The following is a 24,229-nucleotide window of genomic DNA, read 5'->3' on the forward strand; positions in this document are numbered from 1 at the left end:
CTTTCCTGTAAGATAATGAGTTCCAATCTTGATCAGCAACTTCATGTGTCGTACCTTGTCAAAAGCCTTCTGAAAATCCAAATTAACAACATCCACTGACTCTCCTTTCTCTATCCTGATTGTTATTTCATTAACAAATGCCAACAGATTTGTCAGGCAAGATTTCACCTGAAGGAACCATGCTGACTTTGGCCTATTTTGTCATGTGCCTTCAAGTTCCTGGAACATCATCCTTAATAAAATACAGTACTCCAACTTATTTCCACTACTGAATTTAGGCTAACTGGCATATAATTTCATTTCTTCTGCCTCCCTCCCTTCTTGAAGAGTGGGATGACATTTGCAATGCTGTCACACTCAGGATCCATTCCAGAATCTAGTGATTCTTGTGAGTTCATTACTAATGCCTCCACAATCTCTTCAGCTTATCTACCTTCAGACTTTTCAGCTTTCCAAGAATCTTAACCTTACTAATAGCAATGACACTCATGTATGCCCCCTGACACTCACTTATGCTCCGAGTTGAACAACCCACACCAGGGCTGTGTAAAAAGAACCTATTTTTAATCAGGGAAGTCATTGGGATTTTGAAGGCAGAGATTCATGGCAGTTTTCATGATTTTTGGAGTGACCAATCAGCAAGAGACAGTGCGTAAAATGAGCTACCATTCAATCAAGTCCATGTTCAAGATTTAAAAAGAAGAGCTTTGAGCCTGTTTTCTGAGTTGGACAATGCACACCAGGGGTGCGTAAAAAGAGCTACTTTTTCATTAGGACAGCGATCAAGGTTTTGAAGGCAGAGTTTCACAGCAGTTTCTCTGAGTTGAGAACCAACAAATTAGTAAGAATGATTAATTATGAAGAGCTAATAAAAATAATTCAAATGCAAGCGGAGTGGCTGTTCTTGTGAGTGTTCCTGCCTTCAGAGTCGCTTTGGCTCTTCTGCCTTAGGCAAGGTGAGGCTTGGGTGAGCTAGATTGTCTTGTAAGTTACTTTTTCTCTCCTTCTTCCTTTTCCTCTCCTTCTTCATTTGTTCATTCCTCATCTATTAGTGCATCGTATAGTGAGAATGGCTCCAGGGCAGTGTTTTGTACTGTGTGTAGGATGTGGGAAGTCTGGGAGAACTCTACTCTCCCAGGTAAACACATCTGCACTGGGTGCAGTAGTTGCAGCTCATGAGAGAATGCATTAAGGAACTGGAGCTGCAGCTTGATGACCTTTGATTCAAACGGGAGAATGACTAGGTGATAGATGGGAGCTACAGGGAGGTAGTTACCCCTAGATAGCAGGAGACAGATAGCTGGGTGACTGTCAGGAGAAGAAGGGGAAATGCACAGCCAGTGCAGAGTACCTCTGTGGCCATTCCCCTCAATAATAAGGATATAACTTTAGATACTATTCAGGGGGATGACCTACTGGGGGAGCTGCAAGGACTGGGTCTCTGGCACTCAGTCTGGTACTGTGGCTCAGAAGAGCAGAGAGGTGAAGAGGACTCCAGAGCTGATAGGAGATTCTTTTTGGTCAGAAGAACAAAGACGAGGTTCTGTGAGCATGAGAGAGATAGCCGGATGATATGTTGCCTCTCAGGTGCCAGGATCAAGGATGTCTTGGATCGTATCCATGGCAATCTCAAGGGTGAGGGTGAGCAGCCAGAGGTCTTGGTAGATACTGGCATCAATGACATGGGTAGAAAAGGTGAGGACATCCTGAAGAGAGATTTTAGGGAGCTAAGTAACAGGACCTTCAGGGTAGTAATCTTTGGATTGCAACTTGTGCCAAGTGCCAGTGAGGGTAAGAATAGGATGGTTTGGCAGGTGATTGTGTGGCTGAGGAATTGTTGCAGGGGGCAGGGTTTCAGATTCATGGATCACTGGGATCTCTTCTGAGGAAGGTATGACCTGTACAAAAGGGACAGATTACACCTGAACCCAAGGGGGTCTAATATCTTTGTGGGCAGGAAGACTGGAGTTGTTCAGGTTGGTTTAAGCTAATTTGGCAGAGGAATGGGAACCAAAGTGATAATGCTGAAGATGAGATAGTTGGTTTACAAACAGAGACAATGTGTAGTGAGACTCCTAACAAGCAGAGGTTGATGATAGGGTAAAATTGCAGTCTACAGGGTGAGCTGCAACGTAAAAGGCAGGCAAAATCACAAAAGGTCAATACAGGGCTAAAGGTGTTATACTTGAATGTGAGCAGTTTATGGAATAAGGTCAATGGACAGATGCACAGTTACAGATTGACAAGTATGATGCAGGCATCACTGAATCATGGCTGAAAGAAGATGATAACCAGGAGGTCAGGTGTCTCTACTGGAAAAATGAGATTATACCATTAGAGAGGTGACATAGATTCAGAAGGTGATGAATCATTGTGGATAGAGCTAAGGAACTACAAGGGTAAAAAGACCCTGATGAGAGTTGGATACAAGCCCCCCCCCCCCAAGCAGTAGTAAGGATGTGGTCTACATGTTACAATGGGAGATAGAAAATGCATGACAAAAGGGCAATGTTACAATAGTCTCTGGGGTTTCAATATGCAAGTAGATTGGGAAAATCAGGTTGGTGCAGAAATCCAGGAAGGGGTATTTCTGAATGCCACCCAGATGGCTTTTTAGAGCAGCTCATGGTTGAGCCCTCTAGGGGGATTCAACTATTCTGGATTGTGTGTTGTGCAGTAAATCTGAATCAATTAGAGAGCTTAAGGTAAAAGAATCCTTAGGGTAAAATGATCGAATTCACCATGCAAGTTCAAAAGGAGCAGCTAGAGTCAGATGTATCAGTATTACTGTGGAGTAAGGGGAATTACAGAGGCATGAGAGAGGAGTTGGCCAGCGTTGATTGGAAAAGAACACTGGCAGGGATGATAGCAGAGCAGCAATGGCTGGAATTTATGGAAGCAATTCAAAAGGCACGATATATACATCCCAAAGAGGAAGAATTTTTCTAAAAGCAAATGACACAACTATGGCTAACAGGGAAGACAAATCGAACATAAAACCCAAGGAGAGGGCATATAATAGTGCAAAAAAAAGTTGGAAGGTAGAGTACTGGGAAAGTTTTAAAAAACCAAGCAACTAAAAACTCATTAAGGAGGTAAAGATCGAATTGAAAAGTAAGCTTACCAATAATAGAAAAGGAGAATCAAAAACAAATTTTCAGGTGTATAAAGAGTAAAAGAGAGACAAAAGTGGATATTGGACTGCTGGAAAATGATGCTGGAGGGGCAAAAAATGGCAGACAAACATAATGTTTTTATATTAGACTTCACTATTGAAGACACTAGCAAAATGCCGGGAATGTGAGAATGCCACCTATAAATAGAGGAGCAGAAATAGGCCATTTGGCCCATCGAGTCTACTCCACAAAGAATTCTACAGTCACCACTCACTGGCTAAGGAAATTCCTCCTCATCTCTGTTCTAAAAGGATGATACTCTATTCTGATGCAGAGTCCTCTAGTCTTAGACTTTCCCACTATAGGAAACATCCTCTCCACATGCACTCTATCGAGGCCTTTCAACTTTCGATAGGTTTCAATTAGGTCACCCCTTGTTCTTCTAAATTCCAGTGAATACTGGCTGCCCATTTCATTTCCCTGTCTTGACAAGTCACCCAGGTAACTGCCTCCTGCAGCTTAGACAATAGACAATAGGTGCAGAAGTAGACCATTCGGCCCTTCGAGCCTGCACCACCATTTTGAGATCATGGCTGATTAATTCCTATCAATACCCGGTTCCTGCCTTGTCCCCATATCCCTTGATTCCCCTATCCATAAGATACCTATCTAGCTCCTTCTTGAAAGCATCCAGAGAATTGGCCTCCACTACCTTCCGAGGCAGTGCATTCCAGACCCCCACAACTCTCTGGGAGAAGAAGTTTTTCCTTAACTCTGTCCTAAATGACCTACCCCTTATTCTCAAACCATGCCCTCTGGTACTGGACTCTCCCAGCATCTGGAACATATTTCCTGCCTCTATCTTGTCCAATCCCTTAATAATCTTATATGTTTCAATCAGATCCCCTCTCAATCTCCTTAATTCCAGCGTGTACAAGCCCAGTCTCTCTAACCTCTCTGCGTAAGACAGTCCAGACATCCCAGGAATTAACCTCATGAATCTACGCTGCACTTCCTCTACAGCCAGAATGTCCTTCCTTAACCCTGGAGACCAAAACTGTACACAATACTCCAGGTGTGGTCTCACCAGGGCTCTGTGCAAATGCAAGAGGATTTCCTTGCTCTCGTACTCAATTCCCTTTGTAATAAAGGCCAACATTCCATTAGCCTTCTTCACTGCCTGCTGCACTTGCTCATTCACCTTCAGTGACTGATGAACAAGGACTCCGAGATCTCTTTGTATTACTCCCTTACCCAACTCTACACCGTTCAGATAATAATCTGCCTTCCTGTTCTTACTCCCAAAGTGGATAACCTCCCACTTATTCACATTAAACGCCATCTGCCAAGTATCTGGCCACTCACCCAGCCTATCCAAGTCACCCTGAATTCTCCTAACATCCTCATCACATGTCACACTGCCACCCAGCTTAGTATCATCAGCAAATTTGCTGATGTTATTTTCTATGCCTTCATCTAAATCGTTGACGTAAATTGTAAACAGCTGTGGTCCCATACCAAGCCCTGTGGCACCCCACTAGTCACCACCTGCCATTCCGAGAAACACCCATTCACCGCTACCCTTTGCTTTCTATCTGCCAACCAGTTTTCTATCCATGTCAATGCCTTCCCCCCGATGCCCTGAGCTTTGATTTTACCCACCAATCTTCTATGTGGGACCTTATCAAATGCCTTCTGAAAATTGAGGTACACTACATCCACTGGATCTCCCCCGTCTAACTTCCTGGTTACATCCTCGAAAAACTCCAACAGATTAGTCAAGTATGATTTACCCTTGGTAAATCCATGCTGGCTCGGCCCAATCCTATCACTGCTATCTAGATATGCCACTATTTCATCCTTAATAATGGACTCTAGCATCTTTCCCACCACCGATGTCAGGCTGACAGGTCGATAGTTCTCTGTTTTCTCCCTCCCTCCTTTCTCAAAAAGTGGGATAACATTAGCTATTCTCCAATCCTCAGGAACTGATCCTGAATCTAAGGAACATTGGAAAATGATTACCAATGCATCCGCAATTTCCAGGGCCACCTCCTTTAGTACCCTAGGGTGCAGACCATCTGGACCTGGGGATTTGTCAGCCTTCAGTCCCATCAGTCTTCTCATCACCGTTTCCTTCCGAATGTCAATCTGTTTCATTTCCTCTGTTACCCTATGTCCTTGGCCCATCCATACATCTGGGAGATTGCTTGTGTCTTCCTTAGTGAAAACAGATCTAAAGTACTCATTAAATTCTTCTGCCATTTCTCTGTTTCCCATAACAATTTCACCCAATTCATTCTTCAAGGGCCCAACATTGTTCTTAACTATCTTCTTTCTCTTCACATACCTAAAAAAGCTTTTGCTATCTTCCTTTATATTCCTGGCTAGCTTGCGTTCGTACCTCATTTTTTCTCCCCGTATTGTCTTTTTAGTTAAGTTCTGTTGTTCCTTAAAAACTTCCCAATCATCTGTCCTCCCACTCACCTTAGCTCTGTCATATTTCCTTTTTTTTAATGCTATGCAGTCTCTGACTTCCTTTGTCAACCACTGAGGCCCCTTTCCCTCCTTTGAATCCTTCCTTCTCTGGGGGATGAACTGATTTTGCACCTTGTGCATTATTCCCAAGAATACCTGCCATTGCTGTTCCACTGTCTTTTCTGCTAGGCTATCCGTCCAGTCAACTTTGGCCAGCTCCTCCCTCATGGCTCCATAGTTTCCCCTGTTCATCTGCAACACTGACACCTCCGAGCTGCCCTTATCCTTCTCAAATTGCAGATAAAAGCTTATCATATTGTGATCACTACCTCCTAATGGCTCCTTTACTGTGAGATCGCTTATCAAATCCTGTTCATTACATAACACTAAATCCAGAATAGTCTTGTCCCTGGTCGGCTCTCGTACAAGTTGTTCCAAGAATGCATCCCGTAGGCACTCTACAAACTCCCTATCCTGTGGTCCAGCACCAACCTGATTCTCCCAGTTCACCTGCATGTTGAAATCCCCCATAACTACTGCGACATTACCTTTGCCACATGCCAATATTAACTCCCTATTCAACTTGCACCCAATATCCATGCTACTGTTTGGTGGCCTGTAGACAACACCCATTTCGGTCCTTTTGCCCTTACTGTTCCTCAGTTCTATCCACAAAGACTCTACTTCTCCTGACCCTATGTCCCCCCTTGCAAAGGACTGAATCTCATTCCTCACCAACAGGGCCACCCCACCCCCTCTGCCCACATTTCTGTCCCTACGATAGCACGTATACCCTTGTACATTCATTTCCCAGGTCTGATCTTAGGTCTTAGGGGTGACTACCTCCCTGTAGCTCCTATCTATCACCTCCTTATTTTCCTGTACATGTTGAAGGTTATCCAGCTGCAGCTCCAGTTCCTCTACACAGACTCCAAGAGCTGTAGCTCGGTGCACTTTGTGCAGATATAGTTATCATGGAGAATGGAGGTCTCCCAAATTTCCCACATCTCACACAAGGAACATACCACTCTGAACCCATTCTCAGTGGTTTACCTATGTACTAGCAAAGAAACTTACAAACAACTGACTTAGAACCTCTGCCTGTGTTTTCCAAAATCTGCTCTCGCCCAAACCTGATCACTCTAAACAACGTCCACTCATACAATTGCCGCTTCTGTTACAACTCACTTTTCTTTATTTGTCCTTGCCGAGTGCCTAATAGATTTTTATGATTGCAGCCCACCGAAAAATCTTCTAAGCACCTGAGTTCTTTTTAAACCTCATGCTGCATCACCAAGCAATGACCTCTCATGATGATTGCAGAACATCTTCTTTTTCTTTTTAAATAACTTTTAGTATTCTCTATAATCAAAGTGATTTCAGTTGTGTTTAATTCTCACCTATTCTTACCTATAACCTTGGAGATTTTGACTCTTTGTTAGCAAGTACAAAGGTGATTTCCCAGAAGGCAGTTGTTGGTATATGTACTGCCAGTCTTACATCTACAATATGGGGCGTTTTATAGAAATGCAATCCCTGTCCCCTCTCCTGGATCACATAAGTCTTCCTGTATCAACAGCTGTCAATTAACATTGGTATTTCTTTCTATCTTTCCTTTCAGGGTAACACATTGAACAAAACCACCAAGCAGCTTGAGGCTACAAAAGAGGAAAACCAAACAGCTTCAGAGACATCTCCTCTGTTAACAGACAGAGACAATGACAACTGAGGAATGATTTAGCTGTTTTGATTTGAGAGAGAAAATGGACAATTCTCTAGATTAACTGGTTTCTTTTATTGAAGTGTGATTCTCCCAGTATAATCAATTCTCACATGAAATTTCAAAATCAACTTTTTTTTAGCTGATCAGAGAACAAATGAGCTGATAGTGGACTTCAGGAAGCTGCTCACTCTATCCACTTCTGATCCCTCTATGAGGATTGGTATGTGTTCCTTTGTCTTACCCTTCCTAAAGTCCACAATCAGCTCTTTCATCTTACTGATGTTGAGTGCCAGGTTGTTGCTGCGGCACCACTCCACTAGTTGGCATATTTCACTCCTGTATGCCCTCTTGTCACCACCTGAGATTCTACCAACAATGGTTGTATTGTCAGCAAATTTATAGATGGAATTTAAGCTATGCCTAGCCACACAGTCATGTGTATATAGAGAGTAGAGCAGTGGGCTAAGCACACATCCCTGAGGTGCACCAGTGTTGATCGTCAGTGAGGAGGATATGTTATCACCAATCCACACAGATTGTGGTCTTCCAGTTAGGAAGTCAAGGATCCAATTGCAGAGGGAGGTACAGAGGCCCAGGTTCTGCAACTTCTCAATCAGGATTGTGGGAATGATGGTATTAAATGCTGAGCTATAGTCAATGAACAACATCCTGACATTGGTGTTTGTGTTGTCCAGGTGGTCTAAAGCTGTGTGGACGACCATTGAGATTGCGTCTGTCGTTGACCTAATCAGGTGATATGCAAATTGCAATGGGTTCAAGTCCTTGCTGAGGCAGGAGTTCCATCTAGTCATGATCAAACTCTCAAAGAATTTCATCACCTTTGATTTGAGTGCTACTGGGCAATAGTCATTAAGGCAGCCCACATTATAGGCACTGGTATAATTGTTGTCTTTTTGAAGTGGGAACTTCCACCCATAGCAATGAAAGGTTGAAAATGTCCTTGACTACTCCCGCTAGTTGGTTGGCACAGCTTTTCAGAGCCTTACCAGCTACTCCATCAGCACCTTCCGCCTTGCGAGGGTTCATTCTCTTTAAAGACAGTCTAACATCATCGTCTGAGGCGGAGATCACAAGGTCATCAGGTGCAGCAGGGATCTTCACAACTATAGTTTTGTTCTCCCTTTCAAAGCAGCATGGATAGAAGGTGTTGAGTTCATCTGGTAGTGAAGCATCGCTGCCATTCATGCTATTGGATTTCTCTTTGTAGGAAGTAATGTCTTGCAGCCCCTGCCAGAGTTGCCGTGCATCCAATGTTGCCTCCAACCTCGTTCGAAATTGTCTCTTCACTCTTGAAATAGCCCTCCGCAAATCATACCTGGGTCACCAGACTTGAATGCCACAGCCTTCAGCAGACAACATACCTCCTGGTTCATCCACGGCTTTTGTTGGGAATGTACAGTAAGTCTTTGAGGGGACATACTCATCCACACAGGTTTTTTTGAAGTCAGTAACAATTGCAGCATATTCATCCAGGTTTGAAGATGAATCCCTGAATACAGTCTATCCACCAATTCAAAGCAGTCCTGTGCCTCCCTTGTCCATACCTTCTTGGTTCTCGTGGTGCTGTAGTCTTCAATTTCTGCCTATTCTCAGGTAAGTTGAAGTACAGCAAGGTGATCAGACTTCCCAAAGTGAGGGTGTGGAATAGCACAATAGGCATTCTTGATGGTGTAGCAATGGTCTGGTGTGTTGTTCCTCTGGTATTGTAAGTGCTCTGTTGATGGTAGTTCCTTACTGATGTTTCAGACTGGCCTGGTTAAAATCTCCCAGAACTATGGTGAAGGCGTTAGGGTGTGCTTTTTAGTATATGTTGATCCCATTGCTCAGATCATCTAAACCCTGCTTGACATTGTCCTGAGGTGGAATGTACACTGCTACCAAAATGACCCCAAAGAACTCCCATGGTAGATAAAAAGGACAACGCTTTACTGCTAGATGTTCAGTCAGAGAAAGTAAAAAAAAAAGAAAAGCTCAAGGTTAAGTTCTTTCTCCTTTCCTTCTTTATATCTCCTCAGCCAGGACAGTAGAGATGCCAGGCAGGAGAGTGGAATGGTTCTTCTGCAAGATGTGGGAAGGCAGGGAGACATCCAGCATCCCTGACAACCAGAACCGCGAGAAGTGCATCCAGCTGCAGGTTCTGTTAGTCCACATTAAGAAATTGGAACTGGAACTGGAACCAAATGAACTCCGAATCATTCAACTGAATGGGTGATAGAGAGGTGGATACGTCCAAGGTGCAGAACACAGGAAACTGGGTGACAATCAGGAAAAGGAAAGGAGATAGGAGCCAGTGCAGTAACCCTGTGGCCGTCCCCCTCAACAACAGGTATATCACTTTGGAGATTGTTGGAGGAAAGGCGGTTGACATAAGAGGACAGACGCAGTGGTCATGTCTCCTGCTCTGAGTCGGGCTCTGTGATTCAGAAGGGAAGGGCGGGGGGGGGGGGGGAGGTGGAGAAAAGGCACATTTGGTAATTGAGGATTTGTTAGTCAGAGGAACGGACATGAGATTCTGTGAGTGAAAACGAGAATTCCAGATGGTGTGTTGCCTCCCGGCTGTTAGGGCCCGAGAAATCTCAGATTGAGTCCTCAGCTTTCTTAAGTAACAGGGTGAACAGCCAGAGGTCTTGGTCCAATGAAATGAGTAGTCAGGATGACTGACGAGGTTCTGCATTTGGAAATCTGAGGGATAGGTGCTAAGTTCAAGGGCAGGGCCTCCAGGGCTGTGATCTCAGGATTTCTACCCATGCCTCATGCTAGTGAGGCCAGAAATAAGAAGATTGCACACCTTAATACATGGCTAAAGAGTTGGTGTAGGAGGAAGGGCATAAGATATTTTGATCATTGTGCTCTCTTCCAGGGAAGGTGGGACCTGGATAGAAGGGACAGTTTGCACCGGACCTTGATGGAGATTAATATCCTAGCAGGAAGGTTTGTTAATACTGAACAGTGGTGATTAAACAAGAGTTGCAGGGGATGGAAATCAGTGCCAGAACAGTTAGTGGAGAGGTTGCAGAGGCAGATGTTTACGTGGCTGAAAGAAGATTATAGCTGGGAGCTTAATGTTCAAGGATATACATGGTATCAGAAGGACAAGCAAGGAGGCAGAAAGAGCGATGTTGCTCTGTTGGTAAAAAGCTAAATTAAATCATTAGAAAGATGTGACATAGGGTTGGAAGGTGGTAAATCATTGTGGATAGAGCTAAGGAACTGCAAGGGTAAAAAAAAAACCCTGATGGGAATTGTATACAGACCCCCCCTCCCAAAAGAAGTAAGGATGTGGTCTACAAATTACAACATGAGATAGAAAGTGTACGACAATAGGGCAATGATACAATCGTCATGGGGGTTTCAATATGCAGGTAGATTGGGAAAATCAGGTTGGTGCTGAATTCCAAGATGGGGAATTTCTAGACTTCCTACACAATTGATTTTTAGAGCAGCTTAGGGTTGAGCCCACTAGGGAATCAACTACTTTGGATTGGATATTGTGCAGTGAAGCTGAATTCATTAGAGAGCTTCAGGTAAAAGAACCCTTAGGGGAAAGTGATCGTAAGGGATCAAATTTGCCCTGAAATTTGAGAAGGAGAGGCTAAAGTCAGAAGTATCAGTATTACAGTGGAGCAAAGGGAATTACAGAGGCATGCGAGAGAAAATGATTCCAGGATTGAATGGGTTGTCATGAAAAGCTTTTGATGGCTCTGGACCTGTACTCAACCGAATTCAGAAGAATGAGGGGTGACCTCATTAAAACCTATTGAATGGTGAAAGGCCTTGATAGAGTGGATGTGGAGAAGATTATTCCTATGGTGGGAGATTCTAAGACCAGAGGGCACAGTCTTAGAATGAAGAGGAAACCTTTTAGAATGGAGATGAAGAGGAATTCCTTCAGCCAGAGAGTGATGAATCTGTGGAATTCTTTGCCAGAAGCAGCAGGGGAGGCCAAATCTTTATGTATATTTAAGGCAGAAGTTAATAGGTTCTTGATAGCTCAGGGTGTTGCACGGACGTGGTGGTGGATCGAACCCAAATGCTGAACACAGGCACAGAGGCTGAGGAGGGAGATGCTGTCATCGTAGCGAGCGTGGGAAGGGATCCAAGGGGGATTTTTCCCAGGGTCTTGGTAGTTAAACCAGGAACAAGGCTAAACTTAAAATTGATAGTTCTAAACACCACGGAGTGAGGTTACTCATACACGAGTTGACCAATGAACTGGCACCTTCTAGTGGTGGTCACAGGACTCTTATACTACTGTTTGATGGAATGCAGGTGTTCATAATTATTGGAACCTGAGAATAGATTGGGAACTAACGAGGTATTAAAAGCCCAATTCCTGAGTAAGACAGCCAGGTGCCAAAAGGGACCATGACACAGGGCATTAAGGATTACTGGGACATGGCAAGAGATTGGGGATGAGGGGAAAATTTGATCAGCCATAATGAAATGGCAGAGCAAACTCGTTTATTAGTATTATAGAGCAAGTACATGAATTTCTACCATTAACTAATCACAAAAGCAGCAGTAAAATAGGATTTTGAAAAATCAAAGCGATCATGCTGGAGAAAACTGAAGAATCTTCACAATTGTCTAAAATTATAAACGTATTTCACTCATCATATGAATCACGATGCAGTGCATAGGAATATATCACAACGTTATCTTCCTGAGATCCACATATGTACTTGCAGCATTCATGCCTCCCCTCCTGCCTGAGAAGCAGGAAACCAAACCTGACCAATTGCTCTCCACGATGGTAGTCACTGAACACATAAAACTTGTCCTTTGTAATGTGACAGCCGCTATCATTGTGGATACTTAAAGAAATGCGTCCTTGGCTAAATTAATCATCTTCCAAGAGCAGCTGGTGTTTATCTCAGAATGCTAACCTGAAAAGAGCAGTGAACAGAGAGAGCATACTGCATTTACACAGTTGTACAAGATGAACATGCCGACCCTTTCACCTACTGTTGAAATTGTATACGACAATGCTGAGGCTGAATGTGGAGTATTGTATGCATGTTTGGTCGCCTACCTACAGGAAAGATGTAAACAAGGTTGAAAGAGTGCACAGAAACTTTACCAGGTTGTTGCCTGGTCCAGAGACCCTGAGTTATAAGGAAAGGTTCAATAGGATAGGACTTTATTCCTTGGAATGTAGAAGACTGAGGGGCCATTTGATAGTTATACACAATGATGTGGGGTATAGATAGGGTAAATTCAAGCAGGCTTTTTCCACTAGAGTTACATGGGTCTATAGCCACAGATCATGGACTAAAGATGAAAGGTGAGAAGTTTAATGGGAACATGAGGGGAATCTTCTTCAGTCAGGGACTCCTGAAAGTGTGGAATGAGTTACCAGTGCAAGTGGTGCATGGGAGTTTAATTTCAACGTTTAAGAGAAGTTTCTATAGGTATATGGATGGGGGAGGGGGGCAACGGTCCCAGTGGAGATCGATTGGATTAGGCAGTTTAAATGGTTTGGCATGGACTAGATGGGCAGAAGGGCTTGTTCTCTGCTGTACATTTCTATGAGTCTATTCCTGCAATTTGCTTTAATCTTTGTGTCTGTTCTGTATTGTACTGTTCTATGATCTGAATGCCACTGTACTCATTTCAATTTTTTATCGGCAAATCTTTATTCTGGCAGAAATAACTGCTTTAATCCCCGCTAAAATCGTATCAATGTGGGACAGGATAGTATTGGAGTATAAAAGTATAAACTTTAACTATGAAGTCAGTTATTTTCTATGCATGTACTCAATTTAGTAGAATGAAATCTTGGGAATGTAGAAGACAATGGTGTGTTAATGAGAGGTAGCTAAGAGATGTAGATTAAAACATGATTAAGCCAATTGATAGGAACAAAAGGGACATGATGTACGTGCAGTATGCAACTAGAGATTGCTATAAAAGCTGCAGTTTCCAAGGATCAGCGACTAGCTCAATGACTGTCTCAGCTTTGATTTGCAAATTAAAGTTTAACCCTTCTTGAAGAATCTTCTGCGTCTCCTGGTCATTTGTAAGGCACGAAAAACCACGACAATAGTCCAACTAAATCTGAAAGAAAACCATTCTCAACTACTTGCCAAGCCACCTAGTTCAGTTGTCACTTAACGTTCAAGCACAGAGCAGCGTATTGCAATGATTTACTATGTGACACAGCCTTTAAACAGTTAACGATCCAGTCGGCTTTAAAGTAAAAGTTACCCTCGAGTCAAATCACAATTCTGTCTGTCATACTGTATGTTAGCGAGTTACAACTTTCTTTCCTAAAAGGCTTCTCGCAAATGATCAATTCTCATTCTGACCACACCTTGTCAAAATTGCAATATTAATGAAAAACAAATGATTGAATACAGTATGGTCAAAACACCCAGCACTTCATATCAGCAATCCGCTGAAATGTCTTTTATAAAACGACAGAAAATCTGCAGACGCTGGAAATCTAAGCGACACACACAAAATGCTGGAGGAACTCAGCAGGCCAGGCAGAATCTAATGAAGGGTCTCGGTCCGGAACGTCGATGATACTCTCTTCCGTAGATGCTGCCTGGCCTGCTGAGTTCCTCCAGAACTTTATGTTATTTATTAAGCTAACGTACTTAGGGGCTGTAAACACAAAGTACACTGCAGATGCTGTGGTCAAATCAAGATGTACAAAAAAGTTGGATGTGATGTTCCCGGCGATGACATCAGCAGTGCAAGGACGCCTGCGTCTGAGACTGAAAACAAATACCGGAACACTCGGATTCGTGTCAAATCCGTCTTCGGGAACGGAGCAGGTTCTCCAACATGGCTCAGCCGGCAGAAAGAGGTCAGTATTGAAATGTTCGGATGTTTCTGTCTGGTAGTCGGATAGACTGATCTCTTTCTGTGCCGTGAAGTTTCTCAGTCAGACAGTGTGATGAAGGGTATCGCTCGTTTGAGCTACACCGAATCTGTCACTGGGATTCTGTGCAGAGGTACTGGCCCCTCCGCTGTATTGGACTGTTGCTCGTCCTGAGTGGGGATTAGATTAAGCGCTAGAATGAATTCTTTTGATCTAACATACACCAAAGAAAGGCTAAGATTATACTAGCTAAAGCAAAGTTTATTTGGAATTACATGTTGATTTATTACACAGTACGTTAAAAAGAAAATATTAAGATAACGTTTTGTTTGTGTCACTTTACATAAGGAAGACACGAATGTTAATCTTTACTTTGGCCATTTAATTGAAAATTGACCATAACTCTATGTACTTTGGTGGCCGAACTGCTCAGTACAAGAGACATTTAATTCATTGTTTGTGTCTGCGCTGTGATTTCAGTCAGTCTCAATGCAGTAAACATGGAAAGGTTTTGAAGATTACCATGTAAAATCACATTCTACATAATCAGTCGTGGCTCAACTAGTAAAAGGGAGGCTGAGGTCTGACAGGTCGGTGCGGGAATACGAGGTGTTAAAAAGACGTGCAATAATGCCCCCCCCCCCCACTTCGCCATTCCTCATCTTCTTTTCCATCTCTCGCCTACCCTTGCCTACCCATCGCCTCTCTCTGGTGCTTCTCCCCTCTTTTCTTTCTTCCATGGCCTTCTGTCCTCTCCTATCAGACTCTCCCTTCCCCAACCCGCTCTCTTTCACCAATCAACTTCCCAGCTCTTTACTTCATCCCATCCCCCTCCCGGTTTCACCTATCATCTTGTGTTTCTCTATCCCCGCCCTCCACCTTTTAAATCTACTCTTCGTTTTTTTCTCTCTCTCTAGTCCTGCCAGAGGGTCTCCGCCCGAAACGTCGGCTGGACTTTTTTTCCGTAGATGCTGCCTGGCCTGCTGAGTTCCTTTCAGACTTCAGACTTTCTCTTGTTTTTCAAAGCCCTACCTGTGATGGATTTGCGTGTGGGATCTGAGCCCAGATTAGGTCATCGGGTGGGCTTTTACAAATCTACCGTGTTCGCGGCAAATCCTCCATGGCAGATTTCTTGTGTAGATCTTGCTTCATCTTTAATCCAATGGACTGCTCGCAAATTGTGATCTTTGCAGTGGTACACAACGAGAAGAATTCACATCAGCATCTTTACTTTCTTAAAGGTCGAGGAGGTTTGATCTGTTACCGAACACTAACAAACTTCTATAGTTACATTATTGATTGAATCCAAACCGATTACACCACGGCGCGGTACTGTGATTCAAGTTTGTAAGTGTCAGGGCATTTGGGTATGGCAAAAGTGCGGAGGAAGAGACACTGAAGCGAGTCGACAGTTCACGGACTTCAATGCGAACTCTGCAGGATTTTAAGGAAAGGGAAAACAAGAGACGCTAAGCCAACAGAGTCGTTAACCAAACTCCCGAACTGAAAGTTAGATGCCAACGCCGCGGCTGAAAACAACAGTTAAATACCAAACGAATACCCGCTCGTCTCTCTCTCGGATAAGGCTGACAGTAAGCAGGGAGCGTAACATTATTGTGCTTTACTCAAATCTCGATCAGACTGCAACGAAAAGCAGGGAGTTAATAAATCAGTAATTAGCTGGAACGAGCATATTCACAAGCGCAATTGCCGAACTTGCTGTGCAGCCGCCCGCTGTGGCGCGAACACACCGCAAAAGAACCCGTGGTTGTGACTCCATTCCCCCTCCACCCCCCACCCCCAAGCAGGCACCAGAGACCTGTGCCGCAAGAAGTCCCAGATGAGTAACTTGCCCGAGATGTCATTTGCAAAAGATGCAAGAACTTTCCCCAGGACCATGCCCTTCCAAATCCAGGAGGCCAGGAGCCACCGCACAGTATAGACCAAGGAACCATCCATCAAGCGGGGAGAAAGGTGGGGGGGGGGGGGTGTGACTGGTACCGGGGAGAGGTAGTGACTGGCTTGAGCTGGGAAACTTAGACCACAGAGTAGATCTTCATTGATGCAGGTCGGCGCAATCTATGCGAGACATTGTTGACAGCTTTTTCCGCTATGAATGGTCCCACAGAGCGCCCGGTCAATTTGCAGCTCCTGGCTTTCAGGGGAAGATCCCTTGACGCCAGCCGGACCTCCTCTCCTGGCTTGAAAGGCCTCGCCTGCCAGCGGAGCCGATCAGCCCGCCGGGTACGTTGTCTCCGAGCGCGCAGCAGAGAAGCTCCGGCTCGTCTCCAGCAGCGGTTGTAGCGCTGGATCAGCTGTTCCGCAGCAGGATCTCCGCATCAATCTCCTGGTCAGTTGATGGGTCTGAGTGTCGAAGGACCGAGTTTGTGGTGAAACGTCGCCTTAGTTCGGAAAATGCTTGATCGGCATCATTTGTCCAATGGGATCTTGCAGATGTCTTCCTGGTGTGTGCACTTTTAGGAGCCGCCGCAGAGATGAAATTCTGGATGATGCGGCGGTTAAAGTTCGCAAAGCCCATGAAGCCCCGGATGTGTTTGACTGCAGATAGTTTGAGCCGTTCCGGAACCGCCTGAAATTTTCTCGGCTCCATTTGAACACTGGATGGGGTAAGAATATAGTCCCAAACGACACCTGGTCTTTATGCAACTCGCACTACTCTGGCTTAGCGTACAGGTTATCCTCGAGGAGCCGCCGGACGTGCCGGATGTATTCCTGATGAGAGCGAGAATCCATAAGAATATCGTCCAAACGCACAAATACGAACTGATTCTACAGATGTCTCTGAGCGCATCGTTAACTCGGGTCTGAAAACCAACAGAGGCGATGGCCAGACCAATGAGCATGGCAAGGTATTCATAGTGAGGTGTTGAAAACTGTCTTTCACTCACATCCTTCTCTGATACCAAACAGATAATAAGCATTGCGCAGATCAATTTTGGAAAATATGATTGCTCCCTGGAGATGTTCGAACGCAGAGGCAAGCAGGGGAAGAGGGTAGCGGTGCCTCACAAAAATATTGTTTAGGGGCCGATAACACTGCACAACAAAGATTTTGCGTCCTGAATACCTTTAAGTGTATCCCATGAATTTTGGGCTACTGATCATGAAAATCACCATGAAATTTCCCTATCACGCACTATTTTTTAAATAAACTTAGTTTATTATTTCAAATCATAATTCAAATCAGTTAAAATGTAAGCTGGAAAGTTTCCCATCTTGTCCAGGCGTGCTTGGGTGGCACGCCTGCTGCATGGCAGGACAGGTTTTAGTAATAATGATTGGGTTCAGGACTGTAAGGATGGAATTTGTTATCACCAGGCACAAAAATTTATATGAAGGTTTTTGATGTTTGAGACAGATGCTTGCCAGAATAGCCGATGCCATTTTTGTTGGTCCACAAATCAAACAGGTCATCAATGACAGGCAATTTGAAGAATTTCTAGTGGGACCAAAGAAAATCACATGGAAGCCATTCAAGAAAGTTGTTGAAATTTTTCTCCGCATCTACAGAGCACCAAACTACATGCAGCTGGTTAAAAGCATGCTTCAAGCAGAAAGAACCCTGAAATGCAACATGTCACTAAAAATTCATTTTTTGTATTCCCACCTAAACTCCTTCCCTGCAAACCTTGGTGCTGTTAGTGACAAGCATAGTGAAAGGTTTCACCAGTACATTGCAGTCATGGAGAAAAGATACCAGGGCAACTGGAATCCATCAATGCTGGTGAATTATTGTTGGACACTTAAGCGAGAAGCCTCAGACACTTGAGTACAAATGAAAATCATTAACAAAATATTTTTAACAGTTGATCTATTGCAAAGCATCAGCACCATTATGGACTTATACACATTATATTCAATAAAAGTTAATTTGTTGTTTCTCCAGATTCCTACATGACACAAGTAGTCTGAAATTATATTTGTGTTCATCTTCAAACAGTCTATCATCAACAAAAAAATATTCTGAGGTAGCAACACTTTTGAAAAAATTTGTAGTCCAGTATAATCGATGCAGGGACGGAGCTCGCCATCTTTCTTGCAGATTAAAAGGAAGCCAGCTCCTGCTGGCGAGATTGATGGACGGATAAGCCCGAAGGCTAATACCTCCTTGAAGTATTCTTCCATGGCCACCATTTTAGGATGTGAGAGGGAAAAGAGCCAGCCCCAGGGAGGACAATTACCGGGTGGGAAGTAAAGGGTGCAGTCGTGTGGAGGTAGGGAAACCTTTTTACTGAAGACCTTAAGAAGATCAATATATTCGGCCGGAATCCCAGACGGGTTCTCATCCTTAGCTGACACAGGAGGAGATTCATGGAGCGGATTGAGCTGGACCCAGACAGGTGGACAGGCATGCCAGTCCCCACTCTTGAAGTGCATTACGAGACCAATCAATCCGTGGGTTATTTAGGGATAACCAGGAGTACCAAGCAGCAGCGGCAGTTCAGACGAATCAACCAGACAGGAGAGTTATTCACTATGGTCGTCTTCGAGCACAAGCTGGAGGGGTTTGGTGAAAAGGTGAGCATGGCCTTGAGATTGATCTTTTCTCTTAATTCATGAGTAGGAACTTCCCATCTTTGAGCCAGAGAGATGTCCATGAGATTCCTGATGTCACCGGAGTCGACAAATGCCTGAAGTTCATGGGTCAGAGAAAGGAAGCTGCGAGCATTACACAATGAGGGGAAGCTGACTGCAGAGAGAACCGACCCGTCAAGACTCCTCTCCCCACTGACGGGTATTCTCTTTTACTGGACGGTTGAGACAAGACACTCAGAAATGTCCTGGATCACCTTAATAGAGACAGGAACCTGTTCTCCTGCGTCAATCTTGTTCCTCCTGAGGTAAGCGCATGCGTCCCACTTGCACAGGCACTTCTGTGAACTGGGCGCTGGGTAATCAGGGAGGTGAGGAAAAACTGTGACCAGACGGTGAGTAGGTATTAATATATTTTTTCTTTTTTTTTCTACAAACAAACAACAAAAAAACAACACATCCACAAAAACCATGACCATAACAAAATCAAATATTGAGCAGCAAAAGGGAGAATAATATAAAGGCAAAAGTAAATATACACAGCAGAGGTGCACCGCACCAAAAAAACCTCAGTCCTCACCCTGTAAGAAAGTCCAATACAGGACCCCATATCCTTTCAAAGATGTCACCTCTGTCCTCATTACATAGTCTCAGTCTCTTCAAATGTAAAATGTTTGCCAGTTCTCTCAGCCACAGATCGTACGTAGGCACAGAGTCCATTTTCCACATTTGCAGGATTAACTTCTTAGCAATCACCATTCCAAACAATACAGCCAATTTTAATACTTATTGGCTGAAGATAGGGAGCTTGATGCTCCAAGGATGGCTATGAGTGGGTCTGCTTCCCACTGCTTCCCATAACCCTCAGAGAAACAGTGAAAAATACTTTTCCAGTATGCATAAAGCTTACAACATGACCAGAATGGATGTGACAAGTTACTGTTCTCAGATTTACATCTATTACAAACTGGTGAAACATCAGGATAGAAGCTGTGCAACTTTTCTTTGGAATAATGGAGTCTATGTATTGTTTTAAACTGTATAAGTCTGTGTCTGACGTTGACCAAACAATCATGTATACTCTTTAAACACCAATCCCAGACCTCCTCTGTCAGTTCTATACCCAATTCATCCACCCATGCCTGTTTAAGACCTGCAGTATTCACCTGAGCTCCATTATGTAGGATCTGATAAAAATAGGATATGGCACTACGAGTAACCAGATCAAATTTATTTATTGCCTCCAGGGACTCATGTTTATATAAAACTTCAAAATTAGGTATATATTTCCTAACATAATCTCGAATCTGTAAATATCTAAAAAAAACTAGATGCAGGGATATTGTAAACTGCTTGTAACTGTGCAAATGAGGCAAAGTTTCCATTAATATATAGGTCACCTACACTACAGATGCCACTTTGTTTCCAGGATGAAAAAACAGTATCATTCAGGCCAGGCAAAAAGGAATGATTGTCACAAATTGGAGTGTCAATATAAGTTTTTGAGGCCTTAATGTGTAGTTGAATCTGCTTCCAAATTCTTATACTGCTGCCAACCACAAAGCTGTTACTAAAATGTGACTTATTAACTGCAGTGGGGCTATTAAGGAGAGCTGGTAAGGAAGTCTTCTTACAAAGCATTCGCTCTATGAGTAACCATGCTGGGCACGAGTCTGAGGTAGAGGGTGGGCCTTTTTTCCACCATGCAAGAATGGATAGGTGGGCAGCCCAGTAATATATTTTAACGTCCAGTAGGCAAAACCTCTTGCTTCCTTGGGCTTTGACAAGTGTTTTTTAGTAATTCTAATGGCTTTATAATTCCAAATAAAGGGTATAATAATTGAATCCAATTGCTTAAAATATGATAGAGGAATAAAACATGGAATTGACTGGAAAAGACTAAATCGTGGCAGTACAATCATCTTGATTGCGTTAACCCTCCCCCCAAAGAAATTGGAAGGGTTTTCCAAAAGTCAATATTGTGTTTAACCTGTTCAACTTTGTTTCGCCAATTCACTTGCAAAAGGTCTTCTGGGTTTTTTTGTAATAGACACACCAAGATAGGAAAAATTATCATAAGTTATTTTAAAGGGAATAGACTGTAAATACTCTGTATTAACCACTGCAGTGACTGGCATTAGTCCACTCTTATCCCAATTAATAGAGAAACCTGAGAAACTGCCAGAATTATTAATTAGAGTCAGAAGGGCGAGTATTGATATTTGTGGTTTGATGATATATAAAAGGACATCGTCAGTGTATAACGAAAGGTGATGTTTATGTCCATGCATATCAATGGGAGGTATCAAAGGGTCCTGTCTGATGCTAACAGCCAGTGGCTCAATGATAACTGCAAACAAAAATGGAGGAAAGGGGCAGCCTTGACGAGTCCAACGATGAATTGCAAAAGGGAAGGAAATATTCTGATTAATGATAATAGAGGCAGATGGGTGTGAATAAATTACCTCAATCCATTTGATGAAAGATGGTCCAAATCCAAATTTCTTAAGTGCAAACATCATATATGGCCATTCCACTTGGTCAAATGCACGTTGCGCATCTAATGAAATGACGACAGCCTCTTCTGCATGTTTTGTATATAAAATATTGAAAAGACGACGCAAATTAAAATACAAATTAAAATACCTGGCATAGAGCCAGTTTGATCTGGATGAATAATAGAACAAATGCATTCTTTTAACTTATTGGCCAGGACTTTCCCGAGAATTTTGGTTTCATGGGCAGCAGTGAAATGGGGCGATATGATGAAACCACCTCGGGATCACGGCCTACTTTTGGAATCAGAGAAACATCGACTTTACATAAAGTAGGTGGCAATCTGGAAGCTGTCCTGGAGTGATTCAACATACGTAAGAGCAGAGGTGACAATTTTGGACCAAATACTTTGAAGAAATCCATGCTAAAACTATCCGGACCCACTGCCTTATTATTGGGGAGGGAAGAGGTGACCTTCTTGATCTCATCTAGGCTTATATCAGCAACAACTGTATTTACTGAATCTGTTGACAGCGTGGGCAGATTCAGATTATCAAAAAATGTTTCCATAGCTTCAACGTCCGGACCTACTTGAGATTGGTAAACATTAGCATAGAACTCCGCAAAACACATTAATTTTTTCTGGGTCCATCAATAAAAAGCCATCTTTCACCTTTATACGATGTATGGCCCTGGAGGCCTACATCTGTCTTAACTGATGGGCTAATAACTTATGGGGCTTTTCACCAAGCTCAAAATACCTCTGTCGGACTTGTGTCAGTGGTTTTGCAACACTCTTGGACATTACAGAATTATACTCATACCGTAAGGCAGTAATCTTATTAAGTAATTCTGCTTCCTGGTTTATTTTATAAGAGGCTTCCAGATTTGCCAACTGATCATCTGTTTCAGTTAAACTTTTCTTGAATCTTCTTTTTTCTGCTGTCTCATATGCTATTATGCAACCTCTAATAACCACCTTCATGGCCTCCCAAAGAGTGGAATCATCGACATCGCCCACATTATTGGTGCTTAAGTATAGATCTATCTTATCTGAAAGATAAGAGCAAAAATCCTTATCCTTTAGCAAAGCATTATTTCACCGCCAACTACATTCACCTCTTTTATGGTTCAGTTTGAGTATAAGGGAGACAGAAGTATGATCCAATATAAGTATATTATGGTAAGTGCAACCGACTACTGACGAGACCAATTTCAAATCTAACAGAAAATAATCAATCCTGGAGTAGGATTTATGTACTGCAGAGAAATATGAAAAATCCTTCTTCATGAGATTAAGAAGCCTCCAAATATCCACTATGTTAAACAATTGCATGAGATTATTAAGTGTTACACTATTTTTAAATGAACAAACTTGGGGACGTTGTCTATCTAGGAGGGAGTCTAAGATGCAATTAAAGTCTCCACCTATAATTATGTTAGAGTCAGACAGATAGGCATGGCCTTAAAGAGGTTCTGAAAAAAAACTGGATCAAAGTTGGGCCTGTACACATTTACTAGTGTCAATGGTATAGAATTTAATATTCCACTTACTATTACATATTTGCCCCTCTGGTCAGCAATAGTTTGTGTATGAACAAATGGTATGGTAGTTTTTAATTAGGATTGCAACACCTCTAATTTTAGTACTAAAATTCGACTGGTAGATCTGAGATGCCCAGGAGGGACAAAGCACTTTTCGCCGCTGTTTTCTTAATGTGCGTTTCTTGGAGAAAACAAATATCAGCTTTGAGTGTACGAAGATGTGCATACACCTTCCCTCTCTTCAGTGGACTATTCATCCCTCATACATTCCAGCTGACAAATTTAGTTTCACCAATGCTGTGCATATGCGAATTAGATGTCATAACTGCTGCTTAACAAAAAAAGATGCTGTATGGTCACGGCATAACACAAACTGTAACTCAAACAAATAGATGTGCGGTAACAACCCCTTGAGAAACACAGAAAACTCTCCCAAAAGTAAAAAAAAACACACCAGGAGTAGCACTTCCATATCCCTAACCTAGAGTCAAAGCTATATCCACGGTCCAACGCATGGCCCTGAATAGCAAGATAACTACCCATTACTCACTAAACACCCCTTCGCAAATACACCATGAAATATAAAAACAGTAACAAGCAGTCCTCACCCACATCTTATTGTGAGTTTATTTTTCAGTTCCTCGTGTGCTGAACATAACAAAGTCTCCAGCTGAAGCCACTAATGATCAAGGACGAATCCAGTAACCCAGCGTTAATCCATTTTTAGGTTTATACGGTGTCCGAATGCCAATCTTTAACTTCTCGGCTCAGGAACTCCTCCGCTACGGCTGCAGTGCTTGAATGTACTGGTGCTATTGTTAACTGTAACCACGAACGTCACCGGATACCGGAATCCACACCTAATTTTCCTGGCTTGGCATTTCTCCTTAATGTGCTGAAAATCTTGACGTTTCCTCATGGTAGCCGAGGTTAAATCTGGGTAAATGAACACCGGACGCCCGTCATATAGCAGCGGAGCTCTCTCCTTGGACAACCGTAGCACCAGCTCTTTAACCTGGTAACGGAGTAGCCTCGCAATAATAGCTATTGGCCTAACATTTTTATCAGGTGCTAGGCTCCGGTGGGCACAGTCCACTTTAATCGGTTGATGGAAATGTTCTTTCCCCAGCAACTTCGGAAGCAACGTGGCTACAACATCCGTCGGCTTATTGTTTTCGGCTTTCTCCTGAATCCCGATAATGCGAATGTTTTGACGGCGAAACCGGGCTTCAAGGTCATCCACCTTAGCCTGTAGCTGCGTGTTTTGGGATATTAGACTTTCAAGCCACCTCTCCAACTCTTCGATTCGTCTCTCATACAATTTGGCGGCATCCTCCATTAATGAAACACGCTTACTGAACTCGGTTAGAGCCGCTATTACGTTCATGATTGACTTATTGTGCTCTGCATGTCTCCCGTCTATCAAACTGTACAGTTTGTTTCCCGCCTCAAGGACTTCTTCAATGG

At 43.2% G+C, this 24,229-nt stretch overlaps 2 protein-coding genes across 7 annotated transcripts in view; both read left to right on the plus strand.

Annotated features, from left to right (window-relative positions):
- The window catches only part of LOC140735405 (lysosomal dipeptide transporter MFSD1-like), a 57,057-nt gene extending 43,723 nt beyond the window's left edge, over positions 1-13,334 (plus strand). For all 4 annotated transcript variants that reach the window (XM_073060433.1, XM_073060430.1, XM_073060432.1 and 1 more), the window contains one exon: positions 7,216-13,334. In XM_073060433.1, the coding sequence (XP_072916534.1) occupies positions 7,216-7,323 (108 nt within the window). In that variant the 3' untranslated portion in view covers positions 7,324-13,334. The remainder of the gene's footprint in view (positions 1-7,215) is intronic.
- A 673-nt stretch (positions 13,335-14,007) lies between these two features.
- The window catches only part of LOC140735406 (lysosomal dipeptide transporter MFSD1-like), a 62,714-nt gene continuing 52,492 nt past the window's right edge, over positions 14,008-24,229 (plus strand). Inside the window, exon 1 of one of the 3 annotated variants that reach the window (XM_073060435.1) lies at positions 14,008-14,152. In XM_073060435.1, the coding sequence (XP_072916536.1) occupies positions 14,131-14,152 (22 nt within the window). In that variant the 5' untranslated portion in view covers positions 14,008-14,130. Of the gene's footprint in view, positions 14,153-16,659; positions 17,038-18,726; positions 19,030-24,229 lie in introns of those variants that run through there. The other 2 variants (XM_073060437.1, XM_073060436.1) reach the window with 2 other exon arrangements.

The sequence above is a fragment of the Hemitrygon akajei genome, chromosome 11 (assembly GCF_048418815.1).
Source record: "Hemitrygon akajei chromosome 11, sHemAka1.3, whole genome shotgun sequence".
Lineage (NCBI taxonomy): Eukaryota > Metazoa > Chordata > Chondrichthyes > Myliobatiformes > Dasyatidae > Hemitrygon > Hemitrygon akajei.